This window comes from Fulvia fulva, chromosome 3 (assembly GCF_020509005.1).
Source record: "Fulvia fulva chromosome 3, complete sequence".
Classification (NCBI taxonomy): Eukaryota; Fungi; Ascomycota; class Dothideomycetes; order Mycosphaerellales; family Mycosphaerellaceae; genus Fulvia; species Fulvia fulva.
This window is the reverse complement of record NC_063014.1, coordinates 5802553-5825763: the sequence shown is the minus strand read 5'-3', so window position 1 is coordinate 5825763 and position 23211 is coordinate 5802553. Positions and strand designations below refer to the sequence as shown.

The 23211-nt window shown below is 48.6% G+C and overlaps 6 protein-coding genes across 6 annotated transcripts; 1 reads left to right on the top strand and 5 right to left on the bottom strand.

Annotated features, from left to right (window-relative positions):
- Positions 1 to 8906: 8906 nt before the first annotated feature.
- Positions 8907 to 13930, bottom strand: CLAFUR5_08703 (Paired amphipathic helix protein pst1; the record flags this gene model as incomplete). Its single annotated transcript, XM_047907851.1, has 3 exons — positions 8907 to 12134; positions 12271 to 13648; positions 13839 to 13930. The coding sequence occupies 3 exons, from the start codon at positions 13928 to 13930 to the stop codon at positions 8907 to 8909; spliced, it is 4698 nt and encodes a 1565-aa protein (XP_047759854.1).
- Positions 13931 to 14619: 689 nt separating this feature from the next.
- On the top strand, positions 14620 to 15094 carry CLAFUR5_08702 (Cytosine deaminase; the record flags this gene model as incomplete). The annotated part of the gene is made up of 3 exons (XM_047907850.1): positions 14620 to 14652; positions 14742 to 15007; positions 15067 to 15094. The coding sequence occupies 3 exons, from the start codon at positions 14620 to 14622 to the stop codon at positions 15092 to 15094; spliced, it is 327 nt and encodes a 108-aa protein (XP_047759855.1).
- Positions 15095 to 15270: 176 nt separating this feature from the next.
- On the bottom strand, positions 15271 to 16445 carry CLAFUR5_08701 (Uroporphyrinogen decarboxylase; the record flags this gene model as incomplete). The annotated part of the gene is made up of 2 exons (XM_047907849.1): positions 15271 to 15356; positions 15413 to 16445. The coding sequence occupies 2 exons, from the start codon at positions 16443 to 16445 to the stop codon at positions 15271 to 15273; spliced, it is 1119 nt and encodes a 372-aa protein (XP_047759852.1).
- Positions 16446 to 17029: 584 nt separating this feature from the next.
- Positions 17030 to 17914, bottom strand: CLAFUR5_08700 (uncharacterized protein; the record flags this gene model as incomplete). The annotated part of the gene is made up of 2 exons (XM_047907848.1): positions 17030 to 17814; positions 17836 to 17914. The coding sequence occupies 2 exons, from the start codon at positions 17912 to 17914 to the stop codon at positions 17030 to 17032; spliced, it is 864 nt and encodes a 287-aa protein (XP_047759853.1).
- A 159-nt stretch (positions 17915 to 18073) lies between these two features.
- Positions 18074 to 21032, bottom strand: CLAFUR5_08699 (Calcium-independent phospholipase A2-gamma; the record flags this gene model as incomplete). The annotated part of the gene is made up of 3 exons (XM_047907847.1): positions 18074 to 18800; positions 18849 to 20246; positions 20302 to 21032. 3 exons carry the CDS (start codon positions 21030 to 21032, stop codon positions 18074 to 18076), a joined length of 2856 nt encoding a protein of 951 aa, XP_047759723.1.
- Positions 21033 to 22032: 1000 nt separating this feature from the next.
- Positions 22033 to 22563, bottom strand: CLAFUR5_08698 (uncharacterized protein; the record flags this gene model as incomplete). Its single annotated transcript, XM_047907846.1, has 1 exon — positions 22033 to 22563. The coding sequence occupies one exon, from the start codon at positions 22561 to 22563 to the stop codon at positions 22033 to 22035; it is 531 nt and encodes a 176-aa protein (XP_047760041.1).
- Positions 22564 to 23211: the final 648 nt, after the last annotated feature.

The following is a 23211-nucleotide window of genomic DNA, read 5'->3' as shown; positions in this document are numbered from 1 at the left end:
TTTAGAGATATAAGATAGAGAGCTAATTAGCATTCTTTGTAATTAATAACCTAATAGAAGTGTCTTTTGACAATATTAAGGGCAAGACTCTAAGACTCTTAGAAGAGGCTATAACTAAAGAGATCCTTAATATGCTAATATAGATAAGACATAATATAGTATACAACTTTAGTATCCTTAGTAGGATTATAGAAGAAGATGAATTTGAGCTTAAGGGCTTATATAAATCTAGAAGAGCTACTAAGAAGTAGGTGTATCTCTAGAATAAGTATAGCTAGGTGCTACTAACCTATATATATAAGCTTATAAAGCAATTTATGACCTTTAAGATAAGTAAAGAGTTCACTATTAGATCTGTATAGACACACCTAGTTTCTCTTAGAAAAAGGATTGCTGATGTTGACCTAGAGGGTCAGCATTATAAGAAAGCTAATGTAAGGATGACCTAGCTCTTAAGCTTACTGCTACCTAACTACTATATAGCTAGGGATACTATTATAGCTTAGCTAAAGATAGATCATAAAAGGACCTTAAAGATCCTTAAAGCTTAAGAAGTTAGGTTAGATCCCTCTAAGGCTAAGTATAGTATAGTAGCCACCTAGGTTAAGCCCTTAGGTCTAGTAAGACTACTCTCCTACCTTCTCTATAAGAAGGATTATCTGATCAAGGACTGCCCTAGTCTACCTAAGGTAAGAAAGGTCCTTAGATCTTATTCCTAACTACTATCTTCCTAGAATATAATATATATTAAGAAGAAGAGAACTCTACTACCTACTTTAAGGAGGACACTAAGAGAGAAGTCCTCTATAGAAGAACTTAAGAAAATGGTGAAGAAACTTAGCGCTAATATACTGTCGCTCTAGAAGAACTAGGCCTAGTCTTATACCTCTAAAGCAAAGAAGACTAGAAAAGGGTTTTCCGCCTAAGAGTCACGTGACTTATACAGCTCATCCCTAGAGACAATGTCTGATAATAATGAGTATAATGAAGTGGCTCACTCAACTGTAGAAGTCTAAGGCAAGTTCCCCTCGTTAGAGTAGTTACTTAACTCCTATACTTCATCCTATATAAATGACTAAAGCTGCCTCTTTAGATCTATAACTCCCTTAATAAGGAAGAAATGGATCAAAGTAGGAGGTAGGTTTTTATTGGCCACTTATATTAGGAATGTAGAGATGGTTAGGAGAGCTAGTAGAAAGGTTGTTTTAGAAGATGTCCTACTTATACCTAAGCTAGGAGTAAACCTAGTTTTCTAGAACTAGTTTAGCAAGCAGTTTAGTATACAACCTCTATCATTTTCTCTTATTTCCCCCTCTAGTAAGACTATTGTCTAGACAAAGCTCCTTAGGGGGGTTCTATTCATTAATAAGATTTCTCCTCTCCTATAAGAACGGGCACATTACTCATTATATACACTACTAATAGAGAAAGCCTTTGTAACTGCTTAATTAGAGACCGACCTAAAGTAGTAGGAGCTTTAGTATAGAAGATTTATACACTTTAGGAAGAATTTGCTCTAGAATCTTTATAAGGTAATAGACTTAAAAGAACCTATTCATATCCCTAAGGATAGCTTTCACTAGTGTAGAGTATGTTCAATAGTAAAGATAAAGAAGTACAAAGGCAAAGTTATAGAGAGAAGACCTAAAAGACTTGCCCTTATATCTATTGACATATATAGCCCACTACTAATCTTAAGACTAGGATTTAAATACTGTTTTGAGATTGTTAACAACTTCTCTAGGAAGAAGTGGACCTTTCCTCTTAGGAAAAGAGAAGATGCTCTAGTTGCTCTCTAGAACTAGAAGATTAAAGCAGAGAGGAAATTATTAGCGTAACTAAAAGTAGTAAGGCTTAACGATACAAAAGAACTTATTGTATTAGTAAAGTAGTAGGAGAAGGATTTAGGGATTAGGCTCGAGCCGACTAAGGTATATAACTCTCTATAGAATGGACTAGTTGAGAGGTCAATACAAACCTTAGAGGACTCTATAAGGGCAATGCTTGAAGAGGCTAAAATGCCGGTTGAATTTTAGCCTAAAGCACTAGAGGCCCAAACTTATATAAGGAACAAACTGCTAAATAGCCTAGATTACGATAGGTTTAAGGTTTTACTAGATAAGGCTTTTAATAGTATCAAACCGACTATCAAGCATTTGAAAGTTTAGGGATGTAAAGCTGTTGTCTATATAGACATAAGATCCTAACCTTAATAGGCAAGAAGTAACAAGCTGATAAATAGGGGTAAAGAAGTAGTGTTTATTAGGTATATTGAAAACATAGCTAAATCCTAGCTCTTTTAGGAACTAGACATAAGAGCTGTTAAACAATACATATATATAGACTTGTTTAAGGACTAGCCTAGAGGTGATATAGGTCTTAATGTTATAACATTAAGTCTACTAAGTAGCGTACTAGCTAGGAAGCCCTTAGGAAGGCCGAGGAAGAACGTATCCTTAGGACAATCTACCTACTATTCAGGCGTCCATTAAAGCACCCCCGAAATAGATCAGCTAATTAAGAGCCCTAAAGTCGCTCAGCCGAGAAAGCTGTTTATATAACTTCCCTAACCTCCGGAGAACGTAGGGGAATTTCAGAAAATCGATTAGCTAATTGCGAGAAGCTCCCTAGATCCCTAGGAAATAGACGTTACTAGGTCATAAGTGACGGTCCCTAAATCATCCCTTAGAAAGAGAAAGGCTGACTATAATGTTCAGGGCTATGACATGAAATAGAAAGCCCCAAAATCTATAGTCCCTAAGCCCGAACTAACCACTAAAGTAGGAGAAGTAATAGACCTCTTAGAGAACCTTGCTACTTTTTACTAAGCTTTCTTTGTAGCTATACAATCAGTGGACAGTTCAATACTATAGGATAGCGAATTCCTAGAAGAAGTTAAGGAAATAGCCTTTATAGTAACTATAGAAGCTATTATATATAAGCAAGAGGTCCTAATTCCAAAATCCTATAAGAATGCTATAAATGACAAGAAATAGGGACATCTTTAGAAGGAAGCAACCTAAAAGGAACTAGATACTCTATAGAGTAACAACACCTAGGAAAATTCTGTTCTACTAAAATTAAGATAGGTCTTTAATATTAAGAGAAGCATTAGTAGAGCTATTGAAAAGTTCAAGGCTAGACTAGTTATAAGGGGCTTCTTATAGAAGTTTGGTGTTGACTTTATAGAGACATTTGTACCTATAGTAAGACAGGACACCCTTAGGGTGTTTTCTATTATGTATAAGAAGGATCTTCATCTTCACTAAGTAGATGTGAACAATGCATTCACAGAAAGCACCCTCTATAAAGTCATCTTTATGTTACTACTACTAGGAGTTGAGCTTCTACTAAATATAGTGTTCAAAATCCTTAAAAGCTTATATAGACTTAAGTAAGTAGCTAGAGATTGGAATCAACTCTATGTATCAAAGCTTAGAGAGATTAGATTCATATAGTTAGAAGTGGATCTATGCCTACTTATCTATAAGAAGAGGGAGATTATAATCCTTATATATATAGATGACATTCCAATTGCTATACTAAAGTTAATAGATGTTCTCTAGTTCAAAAGAGAACTTGGCAAGATCTTTGAGATCAAAGATCTAGGTAAACCTAAAAAGATCCTTAGCATAAGAGTCATAAGGGATAGGAAGAGAGGAATCCTAAAACTTGACTAAGGACACTTTGTTAGGGATAGCCTAGCCAAGATAGGAATGAACTATAAGAAGGTAGCACCTATACACTTACCTATAGACAGCGATGAGGCCCTCAAACCTTCAAGCTATATAGATAAGAGGTGTGACAAGGTAGAGTACTAGAGTATCAATAGTACTTAGATGTAGCTAGTAACAATTACAAGGCTAGACATTGCTTTTGCCCTAGGAAGGATGAGCTCATTTGTGAGTGACCTATCCACCTACTACATGAAGGCTTTGAAGAAGATTACTAGGTACCTAGGATCATACCCTAATCTAGGACTTCAGTTCTCAAAGTCTAGAAAAGGACACCTTATTAGATACTATAATTCTGATTATGCTATAGACAAAGTAGACAGAGTCTCAATCCTTAGGTATGTCTTCTTCCTCTATAGGGCACCGGTTTCTTAGATAAGTAAGAAGCAAAAGTCTGTAGCAACATCTATAATAGAGGCTAAATATATAGCTATAAATGTATATACGAAGCAGTCCCAATTCCTAGCTTCACTACTAAGAGAAATGGATTGTCTAAAGTTAGTAGGAGACTGTTCCTATTAACTAAGAATTACTAGAAACTAGGAGACTGTATCAAATTTAAGACTAGTCTAATTAAGAGGTGACAATCAAGCTGCCCTTACCCTAGTAAAAGATACACATGTTTATAACAAGTCGAAGCACATTAACATTGCCTATAACGCTATTAGGAAACTTTAGTAGAGGAGGCTTATTGCTATTAAGTACACCCTAACCTCTAAGATAGTTATAGACGGGTTTATAAAACTAAAGACTAGTCTATACTTCTAGAGGTTTATAAGCTAGCTTAACCTGTTATAAAAAGGTCTAAGTACTATTAATAGGAAGTGAGCAGACTGTAACCTCCTATACGAGATGAGTAGGAGTGTTAAGATGTAGCATCTTAAAGGGAGTTAACAATCAGGAAGTGATCTAGCAGCCTAAGGCATCTACGATAACTTAGCTTATAGGGAGATACCTTCTCTCCCTTTTAGCTTAGATAGACATCCAATACAATTAACATATTAGTTCCTAATATATTGCTATATACTCGTACTGTTAGTTAGTTAAAGATTGATCTCTTACTCTACTCCGCTACTATCTACCCGTACCTATTTAATAGTAATAATCTATTCGAAGTGTTATAAGTAGGTATAAGTACGTAGTCGGGTAAGGTATAAGTCGAATAGATGTTCTATCTAAGGGAGGCGCGGAGGGCGCGAGAGTTATATACGGGCGCTAAGCCGCTAGTCGGATTAGTTAGCGGGCGCGAGGTCTAGGTACGTGCCCGCGGGTTTAAGTAAATATACGCCGGTACGGTAACATAGTTTTAACTTGCTACGAGTCTATATTATAGTATAGTAAGGTCGTGAAGTTGATACTTAGAGGTTGAGATAGACGCGTCGGAATTAAGAAGTCGGGAAATCTAAAGCGGGAAAGTACGTAACCGTCGGTACGTAGTCTAATTAGCTTAGAGATAGGTCCGTACTTCCTAGAATTCTACCTTCTTAAATCGATATGACCTTGAATATTATTAACAACACCTTATAAAACGACATAGATATACTTATAAGGCTTATAAACGAAGGAGAAAACACTGCTTAATTGTTTAAAAATACTGACTAAGCTATAGGCTTCTAACTTGCTTACTTATAATAAGGCTTAATTACAAACCTTAGAGAATGACTTGCTTATTGATTAGACTGTGTCCGATCTCGAAGGATGAGTCAATTAGCTTACCGTACACTATTGTTCTAGACGATACTACAATAATCAACTCTACTTAATTTGTATAAGCCTAAGTACGAGGAAGCGTAGAAGGGTTTTAAGGACCCTCCTAGCCGCTATAGTGAGGTTTAGTCTTTTTGAGGACAGCCTTGGCTTATATAGTAGGATTGAGTGTTTTAAGGACATCCTTAGCTAATATAGTTATATAAAGACCTTTTGACGACTGTCCGGCCCCGGTAAAATACTCCTATATCTCTTATTATGTCGAAGAATACTACCGTGTTGCTTTATAGCAAAAGTATACCGCTATATCCCTACATTGTGTTAAGAAAGTACTCCTATAACCCTTATTATATTAGAAAGTACTGCTATAACCCTAGTATAATCTAAACTTACGATTCTTAGACTTTTTTTTAATTCTCTTAAATCTATAACTTATAGTTAGTTACTCTTTATAATGAAACATACGTTTCTATATAACTTATAGTTATATATTATATAGTAAGTTACTATATATATAAAGCTTAAAATCTAAAAATTTCAGATCTGAAAATCTTAAGGATTTAGCGTTTACCGATATTTAAATATATAGGAACATTAGATTTATAGTAACTAGTTATATTACTATAACGTGCTTCACTACTAAGCGGGCTATACTACCGAGCGGGCTACTTTTGCTAAGAACTATACCACTTCTACTTTAATTACGACGGTATCTTAATACGGCGATATCCTATAGAATCGTTACTAGGAGGACAATTCCTCTTTAGATTCTTCGCTATCTAGCGAGTCTACTTAATAGGTGCGTACGTTATGCCCCGACTCGCTATATCGCTTATAGCGTCGTAGCCTTAGTACTAGCCGAACACTATCTAGCGGCTCTCTACTTACTTCCTACCTCCTAGTATCCTCTAGAGGTATTAATTACGACGCCTTATCGAAGGTTAGAGACCCTCTAGACTGAATATACTTGCGCTTTCGTGCTTTCCGCTATGTAAGGGCCTCGTTAGACTTACGTAGCTTACTAATCTCGCTTCGTATAAGAGCTATCTAATACGCTAGGTCTCTACTCCCTCTCTATTACCCTATTAAACGACCTTCCTCTTTCTACTACGCCTTTCTAAACCCGTAACGACGCTCTAAGACGTAATGACACCTATTATAAACCCTGTCTCGTCGAAGTTATAGATGTCCTAGTTAAGGATGCTATACTTCTTCTTTATATTACGTACAAGTAAGAACCACTTCTCGATAACATCTAGATCTTCTATTAGGGCTCGCTAACAATCGTATCTACGTATTATACGAACCTTTAGCTTACGATACCGCCTAATAAACCTATCTGTCTAATTAAGACTAGCGGGCTTAAGACCCTTCTCTTATAGTAATAAATCGGCTATTACTTATATACTAGCCTTTAATAGCGGGAAACCTCTAAGATCTAGCTCGAGTATATACTTAAGTATCGCCCTCTCTTCTAGCTCTATAAGCTTCTTTGAATTGGGCTCGTAGTCACCCCGAGGAGGTCGTCTATTCAATCGATACCCTAGTATAGGTAGAGACGCGTCGTATACCTTTGTAGCAAGTCGATTCGTAATTATCGCGTCGCGTTTCGTGGCCTAGACAGCTAAGGTCAGTTTGGCCTCGTTTGAAGACAATCTACGCTATAATAGTAGTTATATAGCTATATCTATAGAAGTGATATAGTTCTTAGTAAAAGTGGCCCGCTCGGTAGTAAAGTACGTTATACTTTTCTTAGTTCTACCTCTTATAAAACCTCTAAAACGTATATTCTATATACCCTAGCGTTGTTCCTACGATACTACGACTACTATATATAGACGAAGGACATCGTAGTGTTTTTATAATATTATAAGGGCTACGGGAGAACTTTTTAACAAAATGTACTATTAGCGGTTATAAACCTCTAAAGGTAAGCGTAGCGGAGTGGAGCTCTCTACTAACCCTTCTAGACTATAAAGTAGCGTACGATCTACGCTACTACTACCCGACGTACAGTACTTATTATACGACGACATAGGCGTTAGCGACGAGTATATGTTTGCGAGTTCGCCAACAGGCACAGTGCGGTAGGTCACGTGACCCTAAAACTTGAAAGTTGACCAATCAGAGCGGGCGCCAAGGCTAGTTGAGGGCTGGTATAGAGCTTCACTCCCTCGCTGACGCCTCACCTACGTACTCGCAAGCTCGTACTCCGGTGTGGCTAGCGCTCGGTCGCTACGCTTAATCACATCCGCACAACATCGACTCTGATATCACCACGCAACGATATCTCAGCTTTCGAAATCACAACAGCACAGCATCCACTCTGGTATCACCATCAGCACTTCACCACAGCCACAGCCACAAACTAGACCACCACCCCAACGAAAGATGGCATCCTCCACTCCAACCACGGCACCCGACATAGCAGCCTTATCCTCCCACGCTTACACCACCACCCCACACCCTCCCCGCTGCCGCCTCCTCGAGCTCCCAGCGGAAACCCGCAACACAATCTTCCCCCTCACCCTCCTCCAACCCTCACCATCACAAACCACCGCCGCCACGCCCTCCACACCGCCACCGCCCTAACCCGCACCTGCAAACAACTCCGCGCCGACCAACGGCAGCGACTACATCTTCACCCTCAACACCGTCCAGCTCAACCTCAACCTCTCCTCCCCTCCCTCCAAAAACGCCGCCACCCACGTCCGCACTTTCCTAACCAACGCCCCTGCCCAGGGTGTCCGCGCCATCGTGCTAAACCTGCCCAGCCCGTCAGGATCGTGTTCCTTCACCGAGCACTGGAGCATGCTCTCCCAGCACCTCCGCGCGGCACGGAAGAGCGGTGTCAGCGTAGCGCTGCAGGCGCGGATCTGCAAGTCAGGGACAGGAAAGGCTGAGAGGCATATCGACTTGAATTCCAAATGGAGAGTTTCGAGTCGACGCGGGATGAGCTTGAGAGGTTCGTGGCGGTGTTCGAGCATAAGCGGGAAGCTCTTGAGATTAGGGAGAAAAAAGGTGCTGAGGACGACTCTTTTCGGGTGCCGTATTTGATGAAGTCGAGGGCTTGGCCCTTGCCAGACAGCTCGAAATACATGTAATACATGTAGGGGAGGATCGTGGAGCATACGATCCCGAGGGTCGTAAGATAGTCGGAGTTCAGGGCAGTTGTGTCGAACGTCGAAGGTGCGCACGGCTTAAATTTTGTGGACAGAGAGAGGCCAAAGCTGGCATAGACTGGGCTTCCTGTCGTCGGCGATATTCGAGAGACATGAATGCAAAGCACGGTTGCGCCCGTCCTGTATCAAGAGCATCTTCTGTTCTGTACGTCTATAGCTATCGTAACAAGTTTAAGCACGTAATACACACACACACATCAGAACCGTCGTCCCGAGTAGTCAGTCGTACCACGCGTCCAAGCCTCTCTCTCTCATACTCGCTCCAAAGCAAAGCAAAGGTCAATTACAACTCATCAACCTCCATTTCCTCCCCCTCATCCACACCCTCACCATTGCCCTCCGCACCCACACCCCTCTCAACCAGACCGCCGAAGTCCGCGTTGACCTTTTCCACATCCTCCTTACTCACATCCTTCATCGCTTCATTCATCATCAAAAATCGATCCATGACACCCTCCTCTCTCAGACCATGCACCTCTTCCGCCGCCTCAACACCTTCCATGCCCTTCTCTCTCTCCTCAAGCTTCGAATAGAAAGCCTCGAAGGTGTTCGGTGAAAACTGCGCCTTGTAATTATTGACCGCAATGCGAACTTCGAGCTTTTCCTCATTCTTGATGTCGAGGATGCGGGATTTCTCAAGAACGCCCTGCGCATGTGCGTCGCTGGCAACAGGTGGGAAAGTCTCGGAACGAGGATCAGCTCCATAAGCTTTGATGTTGGCGATCAGGAAGGGATAGTTGATCGAGCCGATCTGCACCCCATCAGTGTTGTCCATGCTCGTGTAGCTGGCAATGTAGTAACGCCATTGATTCTCGCGATCCATGACAGTCAGACCGTCTGCGCCGATCGGGTCGTCCTTCTTCGAGAGGTAGATCTTGACCTTATTCGCGAACTGGGGGCCAGTCCATCCATCCTCAGGCCAGAAACCCTCAGTGTTGGAGCTTTCGAAGTCGATACGGTAGATTTCAGAGTCCTTAGCCATCTTCTCCACCGACTTGCGATAGTCCGTCTGTTGCTGGGCAGTGCTGGTGTCCTTCATGCGGTCCTTCTTGAAAAGACTGTAGATGTCTGCGGACTTGTCCTTGCCTTCGCTGTTCATGACCTGAATGGCATCTCGTGTCAAGGTGGTGATGATCTTCTCGAAGGGGTAGAGCTGGTATCCAGATCGCAAGTAGAAGCGTCGAAGTGTGTCCTCGACTTCACCAACTTCCTTGTCACCGCGAAGCACGTCCTCAAACATGCCAAGCATCTGGGTGTAGTAGTTGGCAGTCGGGGTGGTGTCGTGGAAGTATTGTATTGGCAGCTTGTCGGCGATGCCCAACTCGATCGCTGGCTTCACTCGCGAGGCATTCTCAACAGTCTTCTTGACTTCCTGCTCCGCCGCCTTAAGCTTGCACAATCGCTCGTACAAGATCAAGAACAACCGAATGAAGCAGTAGATCGATGTGTTGGCCCAGCATCGATAGAGAGTCCTCTTCTGTGGCTCGTGTGGGTTGATGTCTTTGCTGCCAGCAGTGTTGCCGCCAGTAGGATGCTCCAGCCATCGACCTGTTGATACATCCTGCTTCTCTCCAGTATCCTCGACAGTATCAACAACCATCTCCTCGTCAGCATTCGACGCAATCTCAGGTGTTGATGCGCGGCTAGCGCTATCGTCGCGCGTTCGATTGGGCTTCCTGCCACGGTTGAGAGCCTGTCGCAGAAGTCCGCCGCCATTTTTAGCAGCGCCGCCCTTGCGAGAGCTACCCGCCGCGCCCTCTTCGCTAACAGAAGCTGCATCATCGGCAGGCTCATTGCCAGGCGAAGGCTGAAACCTGTTGTCGATCTCCTCCTTCAGAGCATCAGCATCGAAACCAAAGAAGAGGGCGACGAAGTCCCTGATGAAGGTAAACAGCTTCGGCTGCTCCGTTGACAGCGTCGCATCGACATGCGACAAGATCAAGAAAGCAGTATCAACGACAACGTCCTTATCGGTGACCTCATACTCCAGCTGTGGTTGGCGGATCAGAGTTGGGTTGATGTGACTCTGTCGCTTCATCTCCTCGTACTTTACCTGCACCTCCGACTGCAGCGTCTTGTTCTGGAACTGGCGTCTGTCGATGTGCTTGGTCTGGGCAGCCTGATGGTCCAAAGATCGCCAGAACATCTTCTGCGTCTGCTCGCGCCAGACCTTCTCCCACTCGCGCTGTGCCATCTTCCAGGTCTCGAGGCGCTCCTTCATGCGGTTCAGGAGAACGGGTATCACCATAAAAGGCCGTTCGTGAAGCTGCTGGATAACGCCTTCGCCCCTTTGTCTGTCATAGAGCTTCATGATGACGCGCTTATAGATCGTCTCACTCTGCCCACCCAAGCTTGGAGGCAAGACGTACTGATGTTGCTCTCGTTCGGGCATACGCCTGAGCGTCGTTGCTAGTGGCTCAAGCAGCTGAATGGTCCTACTGCACGCCTCGATATTGAAGTCATAATCGTGGCGCTCCTCCTCGATGCGGTGAAGAGCTTCCTCGTGCACATTCTTGCGATGCGCGATGAAACCCGAGTCTTCTGAAGCCCAGGTCGGATGCGATGCCCACTCGTCGTTGAGCACCGAGTTGCAAAGCTCATCTCGACCGCTGCATGGCTTTTGTCGCTCCCGCTTTGGCAGCAGACGGTAACTCGGGCCCAAGCCTCTGCAGTTGCTGAGCATGACTCGGCCAGAAGGCACGCGCGGTTTGTTCTCGACCAAGACGTCCTTCTCATCATATCCCACCCAGTTCTTGAGCCACGCGATCAGATCGGGATTACCGCCAATAAACAACTGCGCTCGGTAGACAAGCGTCGATCGGTCGATCAAGTCCTGGCTGAAGAGGTTGCACAGCTTCAGGAACTCATTCATCGTATTCTTATTACCAATGGTCTTCTTCGCCTTGTCAAAGAATCCCAGCTCTTCACTGGTCGCGGCGGTCGTCGTCGTCGGCTCGAGGGGCATCGGGAGTTGCGGGATGAGGGTGGGTGAAGTCGGTGGTAGATCGTTCGGTCCCTTCGTCGCTGGTTGCGTCTTGAGTCGCTTGTTGGGTTGCGCCTGGAACTGCGGCTTTGCACCACTCGGGCCAGGAACACCGTCTGGCATGCGATCGGCGGTGCCTTGTCGGTCATTGCGCTTGCGCTTGTTGTCTTTCGAGGCGGGTGTGGGTGCGAAGTTGCCGACCGGTGGCAGGCCTCGCGCATGTCCCGGAGTGCCCATCTGGGTCTCACGCGACATGACCGGGCTGAACATACCGCCGCCGCCTTCGTTCCTGACGTTCGATATGAGTACGTTCCCTTCTGCTTCTTGTCGCGCACGCTCTGCAGCTGTTTTGGCAGCAGCGGCCGACTCTGGAAGAAATTGCTTGAAGTCTTCGAGTAGATCTGGCGCAGTCTTGAAAAGGTGTGTGACTTGGCTGTAGACGTCCTGTATCGGCTTCGACTCTCGCTGGTAGGTCTGGAGGATTTCGAGGAATTGCTTGTAGATGTCGGGGTGTGCAGAAAAGCGGTTCTAATGAATGGGTCAGCAAAGTTCTTGAGGATAAATCTTGGCAATGCCCTAAAGGTGATTGATCCATTGTTTCGTCAAGTTTGGTGAACAAGGGAGATGGACGTGCTTGCGTGCCGCGCTGCTTGTTAAGACGTACCTTGATCTTGTTCACGTAGCTGATAGCGTGGTTGAACTCGACTGGACCACGCTTTTCTTCGCCTGCGCCGCCAGCGGCGAGATCAGCAGCGACTTGTCCGGGCATGGGAGTCGCGCGTGGTGATATGCCAGCTCGGAGGGAAGCACCACCAGCAGCAGTAGAAACTGCAGTCTGCAGACTATTCAACCCGCGTTGTTCTTGCTGGTGTATGGCGCGTTGCTCTTCCTGTTGGCGAGCAGCTTCGTGCGGAGAAAGGTGTTGTTGCTGAGCAGGTGCAGCGGGTCCGAGTGGTCGACCGCTGGGACTGAACATCATCTGTGCGCTTTGCCCGCCCGGCTGTGGTGTGTAAGTCCCGTTCGACGGCCGTGCACCCTCGTGATCGCCCAACCTGCTAAGTGGTCGTGGTTGGGGCATCGCCTGCACAGTCGTACCCATCGGAGTGGTCACGCGGATAGAGTTTGGGTCGTCTCCGGCGCCGCATTCGATGCGATAACCTGGAGGCAAGAAAGTGTTGAAGCCTTGGATCAGGTCGGGGTTTCCGGCGAAAAGCGTGCTCACGCGGCCGATCACGCCGGGAGTGTCTATCGCACCAGACTTGAAGTCCTTCATAATGTCCAAGAATTTGTTATAGACATCTGGATGATCGGCGAACTGGACTTTGACCTGATCGAGGTAGCTGAGCGCATCGTTGAGAATAGGCTGTTGGCCCTGTCCCTGACCTTGCGCCATCTGCTGCTGCTGTTGAGCTTGCTGAGCCTGTGAGCCGGGTGCGTACGGCGCAAGAAGGCTGGCTTGTTGAATATGCTGCGGCGTGTGCGCATGCGGATTTTGTACGGGACCTCCGCCGAAAATGTTGCCAGGACCACTTGGCGCGCCTAACGGTGGCTGTGGCAACTGTTGCTGCTGGTGTTGGTGTGCGATGCTGGGATTGCCAAGCAGACCATTCGGCCCATGTACTGTCGGAGGAGGGACTGCTCGGGGCTGATGCAGATGGGGTGGACCTTGGTGCGGCGGAGCTTGTTCCATCCGCCTTCTGTCCTCCTCGCGATGTCGTCGATCCTCTTCCTCCTTGATGTGTATACGCTCCACCTCACGCTCCCGCTCCCGCTCACGCTGTTCGCGTTCTCTTTCTGCTGGCCCTGGCTGACTTGTCGCTTGGCTCAGAGGAGGCAGCCCGAAGCCGGGACCCAACGGTGGACGATCGTCTGGTAAATGCGATTGTAAGGGCGGCTGTCTCGGCGAGCTTTGGCTGATGCCGGCTAGATTGGCTAAGCTGTGAGGGTGTTGCTGAAACGGTGGAAAGGGCCCGCCGGGTGGTGGCAGTCCGCTTGGGCCTTGGGGCGGAGATTGCTGTGGTTTGTGCTGCGGCGTGCCGGGTCTGCAGATGGTATGAGATCAGCACTGTCTCAGTGTACTGCTATGTCGATATGAAGCGAGTATGCAGTTATGTCGCAAGGGCTGGATGAAGCTAGGTCTTGCAGAAACGAAGCTCTGCCCACCACGCCACAACGCTGTACTGTATCTGCAACACAGAGGATACGTTGCTATATCATAGGGAGCTTGCTTACCCAAAGCTGGCACCAGGACGCGGCGGGGCTTGTGAACCATCACCACCACCTCCGCCGCCGTGTTGCCAATTGCGATGCCCTCCCGGATCCATCTCTATCGATCACCAAGCGCCGTGCTATGTCCACCGTCCTGCCAAAACACTCTTCGACAAAGCTCGTTTCTGTCTCGGATGGTTGCGCAGGCGTGTCTTGGTCTTGGGGGGTCGAAGAGCTTTGCAGCTGGTAATAGGCTATTGGCCTTCGCGTGGTTGGACGACCTCAGAGAAGGCGCTCCAGATGCGCCAGACTCAGGGTCTGTCGGTGCAATGCAAGGAATCAAAAGACTATCGCAAAGAGGAATACCAGTCGCTGCGACAAGAATTATGGTATGGATGCGTACGCCAGTCCTGCAGTCGCTACATACTGTAGTGTGAAAGCGGTCGTGTGTGGTGTACTGTACCGGTAGGGAGGAGACGTCACATGGAGCGTGCCTGACTTCGGAGCGTGCCTGACATTCACCCTCCCGAACCTCCCCGTCACGATACGCCTTCCCTATTGGCCACTCTACCGATATCTGCTTCCACGCAAACTTCCATCTCCGACCTCGCACGTGAGATGTCTCGTCCATCAAAGTCCTCCTTACTTATCATCAAGCTTAAATTGAGGCGTGATAATGTCAGTCAACGATGCCGGCTTCAGAGCCGCTCTCGAAGAAGCCAAGTAGGGAGCATCAGAAGGCGGTGTGCCGATCGGCGCTTGCCTCGTCGCAGCAGATGGCAAAATCCTAGGCCGAGGCCACAATATGCGTGTGCAAAAGAGCAGTGCAATCTTGCATGTATGTAGTAACTTTTCTGTACAGCTATCGACAGTTATCTATGCTTGATACTTCATGGCGCTTCATAATCGTTGACACTTCTCCATCAGGGCGAAACAGCAGCCCTAGAGAACGCAGGCCGTCTCCCAGCATCAGCATACAAAGGCTCCACCATGTACACCACTCTGTCTCCCTGCGATATGTGCACCGGAGCTTGCATTCTGTACAAAGTATCCCGCGTCGTCATGAGCGAGAACAATGCTTTTGTCGGCGGCGAGGAACACCTCCGTTCCAAGGGTATAGAAGTAATCAACCTGAAAGATGCCGAATGCGAGCAATTGATGAAAGACTTCATCAAGAACCATCCAGAAGACTGGTGGGTTATAATGCGAGGATGATGCGCTTCTCCAGGATCTGGCTGACGACTGAGGGTAGGTATGAAGATATCGGCGAGGACAAATGAGTTCTGCTGTGTTTGGGGCCTGTCGGTCGACTACCAGTCTTGGTGCAGTATGTTGCGTTCATGCATCTTGTCTTCGGCAGCTTTGATGTCGATTTTTGCAGGGAAGGACTCGGCCGAATGTTCACCTAGATCTTGGTTGGCGAACGACTTTTGAGAGGAGACTCTCATGAGGGGAGTCAGCTGGAGCTGTATTCACCTGAGAGCCGGTGTATCTCCTGGAAGTAGAATTTGAGGTCATCGGGATTGACCCATGGTGTGATGCCTAGATGAAGAACGATTAGCGATAGACAACGACAGTTGAGATGAGCCTGAACATACCATGACCAAGATTCGCAATCCAGCCTTGCTTTCCGCCGCCAAACCCATCAACCATGTTCTTCACAACCTTGGTAATCGCCTCATGCCCACCGTAAAGCACACCAGGATCCGCATTACCCTGCAGCACTTTTCCATGCTTCTGTGCAATGGCATACGCCTCCTTCGGCTCATGCAACCAGTCCAAGCCAACAATATCATACTTCGTCTGACACAGCTCTTCCACAGCATACCAAGCTCCCTTCGCAAACACCACCATCGGCACCCGCTCCTGCCCCAACTCTTGCAACCTCGCCGGCAAATGATCACAAATCCAGTTCAAATACGGCAGCGAGAACTCCTGAAACGTAGTTGGACTCAACTCCCCCGCCCACGAATCAAAAATCTGCACAATCTGCGCTCCCGCAATAACCTGATGCGCCAAATACTCCACACAAAGCTCCGCAATCTTCTGCAACAACGCCTTACTCTCCTTCCCATACCTATAAATCCACGTCTTCGTCTGCTTGAAAACCTTGGTCCCCCCTCCCTCAACCATATAACACAACAACGTAAACGGCGCACCGCAGAATCCATACAACGGCACCCTCCCGTCCAGCTTCTTCCTCGTCATCGTTATCGCCTCATAGACATAACTCAGGCTCACCTTAACATCCACATCCCTTCCCATCACCTCGCCATACTGCTTATCCTCGGGACTCCCCAGCGGCTCCGGGAAATGCGGACCCTTCCCATCAACCATGACGACTTCCATCCCCATCGCTTGCGGAATAACCAGAATGTCTGAGAAAATAATGGCAGCATCGATGAGGCCTTCAAACCGATCGATGGGCTGGAGGGTCAGGTTTGACGCGATCTCAGGCGACCGACAGCATTCGAAGAAGTCGTGCTGGCCTTTTTCTTGGTGGTATTCGGGCAGGTAGCGGCCGGCTTGTCGCATGACCCAGCATGGTGGGCGTTCGACTTTTTCGCCGCGGGCGGTGCGGAGGAGGAGGTCATTTCTGAGGGGTGGGAAGTCGTGGAAGAGGTCGGCCATTGTGTTGGGTTGGGTGTGTTGAAGGGAGGGGTGGTGTAGGTAGAGTGGTCAAGTTTATAGTGGGATGGCAATGGCGGCTTTGGGAGGGCCTCGGCAGGCACCTTGGTGGGGCGTGCCTGCCAGTCAGAGGTTGTTGTCCGACTTCCGACCACAGCTCTTCTTTCTACACATCATTGTCATTCATTCATTGCCCTTGGACGATCTCACATAGTGATGTACGCCTAGCCGCGTCTTGAATACACATCTAAACAACAGATGCACGGGCTTATTGGAGACACATATACGCATTATCGATAATTACTCCCTGCTAGCTCTGAAGGATTGCTAGCTCCACCTGGGACATGCTGAGAGAACATGATATGGGCATCCTGCCCAGCTGGCAGCAACCATGAAGACGGCATCCAGCCTTCCCTGGGACCCGTCGCGACACGGCCTAGCCACCACCCTATTCACATTCAAAAGTTAGCCCGCGCTACCCAGAGGATCGTTCGATGAGACATACCATCTGCTGTTGTCCTCTTAATCTTAACGAGATCAGCTCTTCGCAGTGTCAAATATATACTGCTATTAGGCTGCTCCGGAATTCAATCATCTCTCGCGATATAATACCGATCATCCTGGATCTCGGTGGTCGGCAGCTCAACACGCTCACCAACTTGCGTGTCAAACAGCTCTGATCTGGGCAATGAAGAGGATGAACGAGCACCGTCCGCAGACCCGTAGCGTGCCAGTTTGCGACCAAAGCCGTCGATCTCAAGCTCAAGATGACCTTGCGACTCTACTGCCTTTGGATTGGTGTCCATGAGGTCAGCTTCTGTTGCACTGCCCAGCAAGTGACTAGGTTCGGAGTATTGTTCGATGATGTCTTGTTTCTCTATGAGTGGCATGACGGGAGCCTTCCAGTCGCGGCGACGTTGATCTTGTTGACTTCCTGAGCGTCCAGCCCAGCGGAATGAGTTTGTAATCTTCGTGGCCGCGTTTCGGTTCGCTGTGTTACGAAGTGGGCCTTTGTACATATTGGGACAGGTGAAGATGCGCATACCGCTCGCGACTGACTTGCCGCCATGAAGCTTTCTCGGAAACCCACTGAGAGGATACGACGTATCTCGTGTCAGGCAGAGCGACATCTCAGTCACAGCATTCTTGTTCGGTCGTCTAATCGTAACCTGTTTTCGTAAATTGAACATCTGACTCGTAATCATCCTGTTCAAATCCTTATCGTCGAGCAGCACCTCTTGCGGAGGGAAGTCATCATTGCCTTGTTCCTTGATCAAGAAATGCGGCTCGTGGCCAGCCACTGCTTTCCTCTTGATGAACCTGCCAAGCTCGGCGATCTCATGGCCAGCAATGAACCGACAGTGAAAGAATCCTTGCACCTCTTAGAGATCACCTGTACCATCTTGGATCTCCTTGACGTCGCCAAAAGTGTCGAAGTAGAAGCAGGCGGCTACCAGACGGAGCGCAGCCATCTTGACCTCTGGACTATCCCCCACGATATGCCGGGTGGCATCTTTCAGCACATTCATCTTCTCAACATCGTCCAGCTTCGGCACTGGTTCCTCTAAAGCAGGATTGATGCGAATATACCTCTTGCGATCCTCAGTCCTCTTCACATTGATGAAGTCTCTCTACGTCTTCTCCGAGTCCAGCGAAGAATGAACATGATCAGCAGCGATGTTCTTCAAATATGTGCCATGCGAAATGACACCACGCCGCTTCTTGCGCCACTTATCGAGCACCGTACGCTTCTTGTCGTACTTGCAATAGGCCGTACCGATAGATACGACAACATCAGGCTCAACATCCTGATGACTGGGCCAGATCAGCTTGCGTTCCTGATCAGCGATGTTGATTGGGTTGTTGTGATAGATTCCACCATCGAGCAACGTCTGCTTCGATGCCTCGTGGCATAGCGGCTTGAAGTGTTGCGGGGCTGCAGATGTCGCTCGCGCTGCCTCCCACGTCTTGAGCTCAGCATGCGGCTTCTCTGGACGCTGAAACTGGTAGGATAGCTTCTCGATGCTGAGTCGATTGTAGTTGGCCAACACGACACTGTTGCCTGCTGCAGTCGTTGCGGTCACGGCCACTTTGACATCAAGACTGCCAGCATCTCTAGCTTCACGTTCTCCCCCGAACAGCCGTTGCTCGTCTGTAAAGGCTGCCATTAGTGCTTCTTGCAGAGGCTGTGTCTCATACCGCGAGTGATTGTAGTTCTCCACGAACCAGCCTATCCCAGGTAGACCGGCGCCTTTTCGCAGAGTGAACGCCTTGCGACATAACATCTCGAAGTTTTGGGCACACGTGGAGACAGTCCAGTTGCGAGCGGTCAAGCCTAGTGCGATGATGCCGCCGGTACTGGGTAGTGTTAGCCAAACCACGAAGACTTGCTCCACGTACACGTACCTAGTCCCTACGATGAGATCGAAAAAGCTCTGCACACTCACACCGTCACCCAGCTCTTTCTCGATCTGCTTGAGAGTCTCGAGCTCTACTATGCCTCGGATGCCGCCACCATCAAGTGTCAGCACTCGTACACCACAGCTTGCTGGCTTCAGGTGCACTCTCCAGGCAGTTCTGAAACGACTCTCTTTCCTCTCCAGTGGGCACCGTGCTATCTCGACAAACCGGCTGAGGGATACTTTTCCAGATGTCTTCAAGCAACGGGTGCAGAGGACATGTCCGCAAGGCAAAGCATGCTCTGGAGGCTCAAAAAGACATGCAAAGCACACTGTATGACTGATGAAGGCTTTCGCGTCTCCTCTCGCGGCATGCTCGATGAAGTGCGGAAGCACCCAGTCCTCATGGGTTTCGGCTGCTGCTTGCTCTTCGGGTATGCCCTCTCTGGCCCTGGTCCGCACACGTTTGCTGAGAGCAAGGAGGATGCGATAGACTTGGATCTGAAACTCCTCTCGATAGCTTTGAAACGTAAAGGACGATTGGTATTCACCGTCGGCTAGAAGCTTGCCAGACTTGAGTTGATGGCCTTTGGCACCGTGTCCGCTGCGAACGTTCACGCAGCGTCCCTTGGAGCTAGTGAACTCACATGGCCAGTGACGATCACAGAAGTTTTCCAAGGCATTCTCAATGTGTTGCAAGTAGTTTGGAAAGAACTCGTCGGGGTGCCCTCTATACCGGTTGCGTGCCGCATCAAGCATAATACACGATGCGACCAGAAAGCTGAACTCTTCAAAGATGGTATGACCCTTCGCGATGTCCATCCAGCATTCCATGACTTGAATAGCCAGCTTCAATATGTTACCGCCGAAGTCGTGCGGTATCGGACTGTGAGAAAAGGAAGCCTGTACAAAGTCGAATGGCGTGTTCAGGTTCTCGGCGAAGTGATCGAAGGCCACTTGCAGGTATGGCTGGAACTCATCAGCATCGAGCAGCATCCGAAGGTCAGCTTTTCGCTCGCGAGCATGTTTGCTAGCCCAGTGGATTCCTTCCCAAAGCTTCTCCACCTGGCCTTGAATCAGATTCGGACGGCCGTTAGTCGGGATGCGAACGACGCGGATAGAGCTATAGTATGAGAGTAGAAGGTGCTCCACCGTCTCGATTTGACGATCGCGCTCTCGCCAGAACTGGGCATACTTCTTGAACGTAGCATTGTGGAACACAGTCCTTGACATAGATTCCAGCAGTGACTGAGTAGCGAAGTCGACGTCCCCGAGGTCTTGGTCGATATCATATTCCGAAGCATTGAGCGCGATGATGGCGTGTGGCAGAACAGGCTGGTTCGACGACTTTTCGAGGGCGGCCTGAGCCCAGTCGATGAGGCGCTCAAGCACTCCCTCGATGACTCTACAATCACATCGTTAGCAGACCGCCCGTCACGGCAAAGTCGTGCGAGGCATACCTGGGATTCTTCAGAACGAAGACGATCACATCGGAAAACGTGTACAAGAGTCGCGGGTAGAGATGAGCAACAGCAAACTCCCGTGACCGCTTCTTGGGCGTGTCTGCCCAAACAAGCTCCCTCTCGGACGTGTGTCTAAGTCCAGGCTGACGGCGTCCGGCAGTGCCACTCTCACCCTTCAACGCCTTTTCATGTTTCTTCTTCAGAATCGCGCCGACTGGATCTCTTTCGCCGCCTTCTAAACCTTCGCAGTCTGCAAAGAGCAAAGGTGCTCGCAACTGAGTAGATAAAGACGAGTCCGGGTCAAGATAGAGGTGCACGTCTTCAGACGTAGACACATCTCGGCCTGCAGCACCAGTGACGGGCGTCGGGAAGCTGGGATCACCTTCCTTCATTTTCAGATCGATCAGTAGTTTGATAAGAGTGCTCTTCCCAGCGCTTGTTTGCCCAACGAAGGAGACCAAGCTTGGGTAGAGAGTATCGGTACCATCAATGCTCGTCGTAGAAGAGGGAGGCAGATCGAGCCTCATCTCCTTCGCGACGGTGATCAAGTTAGCATACCTCCCATAGTCGCGAAATAGTGGCAACTCGCTTTCCTCTCTTGCCACACCAAACCATGTGGTGTCAATGTCTTTCTCATGAAGCTTTCCTCGAGCATCATGGCTCAGCTCTGGCGTGAGAACATCTTGGACTTTCTTTGCAACGCTATGCTCCGTCTTCTCGTGCAACATCGAACCTTTGCCTTGCCGAGACTGCTTGTGCTGGATCTGCTAGGCCCAGCAAGGTTGGCAGAATAACAGTCGACACACATTGCAATACGATGTCTGAAGGCATATTTCCTCGCAGCTATCGCACACTTCGCCAGTTGGTGCTCTGACTGGTTGAGGTGTCCCTCTGCTGCGAGATGTGTCTCGAATGTCCAACTTCGTCCCTGATCGCCCAGGCATGCGTTCTCTGTCAGCATCAGATACATTCAAGGCTAGATGTGGCACACGAGGTATCGTCTCATTGGTCGACGATGTCGTGACCGGGGGTCCTCTCTCTGGTCGATATGTACTGGATGGCTGACGTACGGGAAGCTGGATTGTGTTGCGCTCTGCATATCGTCCAGGACCTGGGGCGGGTGTATCCGCTACAATGCTCGGCGAGGCTGGTAGTGGTTGTGGAGCTGGCACTGCATCAGCATCATGCCATTGCTCTCTCTCGTCGGTGTCGACCAGCTGATATTGAGCCTGCGTTGGAGTAGCATCGATCGCGCCATCCAAGTCGGGTTCCGCGGGAGCAGGAAAGGGTGCTTCGTTGGGTTGGTTGTGAGGATGATATGTCTCTATAACACTGGCTGGCGTAAAGCTCTCCTGCCTTGGCGGAGGTGGAGGAGGAGCTTCTTTGGCTTCTACAAGGTATGCAGCCGGAACCCAACCAGAGGAACCGCTTTGCGGCTGTCGGACTGACCACCATCCATTGTCCTCTTTCTGAACAACGAGCACGAGGTCCCCGGTCTTGACTCCAAGCTCGCCGTTCGACTGGGCTTGAAAGTCGTATATCGCCTTGAAGCGTCCTTGCGAAGGTGGAGACTCGACCACTGGTGCAGGTGCTGCCATTGATGGCGGGAATTGTTGTGTCGTCGTGACCGTCGCCTCTGCAGAGACTGGGGATGCAGTGTTGTGCACTCGCGCAGCATCTGACAGTCCTGACTGCTCTTTCAGGTGAGTCGTATGCTCATCCTCTGACCTACATATATGACGGGTATCCTGTTCCATCGTATGCTGGTAACGGGATGCCTTTCAGCGAAGGCTTATTCTTGACGAACTCTTCCACAGGGACTTCTATACTCCGAGCGCGACCTTTCTCGAAGATCTCAAGCACTCGCTGCCTCTGGCGTTCACGACGCTCTTCATCTTCTTGTGCACTTTGTTGCGACAAAGCTATAGCCTGTTGAAGCTCTTCATCTTCCGACTCGGCCTGTGTGAGGTGCGCTCCAGGTTGTTCGTTCGGTATCGTGGTCGGTGCCGGAGGCGTGTTCGTGCCGTGGTGGTTCACGTCGAACGCTGAAGCATTGGCGATCGTGGTATTCGTCGTTCCAGCATGCGCGGGAGTAGCTTCTGTGAGACTGCCTGTGTCTGTGCTCTGTTCAGGAGCTGTATCGTCCCGTGTCGAGCTGTCGTGCTCCCCTGCTTGGAAGCTCAGCCGCTCTGGCGACACTGGCCATGACAAAGGTCGTACATCAAACCCTCCGAAGTCGACATCAGCAACATGCTCCATGGCATGGGCATGCAATGTCGCATTGGGAAAGTCAGCAGAACCTCAAGAAAGACAAGACCACGAAATGATAGAAGGATGCCGTAAAGTCCGCCCCAAAGGGCGAGTGGGGGACTCGAATACAGCAGACGCCCTCTCAGCCTTTCCCGCAGATCGTCGCCCGAGCTGAGATGGTACGCAGCGGGACAATTGACCTACAAGTTCTGGTATCCAAGCATGCCTTGCGCAGCGCTGACACCATGCATGGCACTCATGAGCCCAGCAGCCATAATCACTACCATCTTGCCATAGCAGGTCTTCAAGATCTCCCACGTTCAATCGTAGCATCGTGTCGCCGGTGGCTTGCAGGTAAGGTGTGGTCGCTTCCAAAAGCGTGGTCTGGGCCAGGGTGATGCGTTAATGGCCCCAGAACTACTGCAGGTTTGCAAGTTGGCTACATGTTCAGCCGCGTTGTTTCTCGCTTATTCGTCCGTCTGCTTTGGTGTGCAGCACCCCACGGCGCCTCAAGAGCCCGGAGAGGAACGAGCACATCATCGCGGCTCTGTAGAACGAGCTCGTGCCCGTCAGAGGACGATTAGTAGGTGTATGTGGCGAAGGTGCTCGAGACGAAGGATTCCGTGTGTTGTGCAACGTTGTATAGACGGCTCGGAA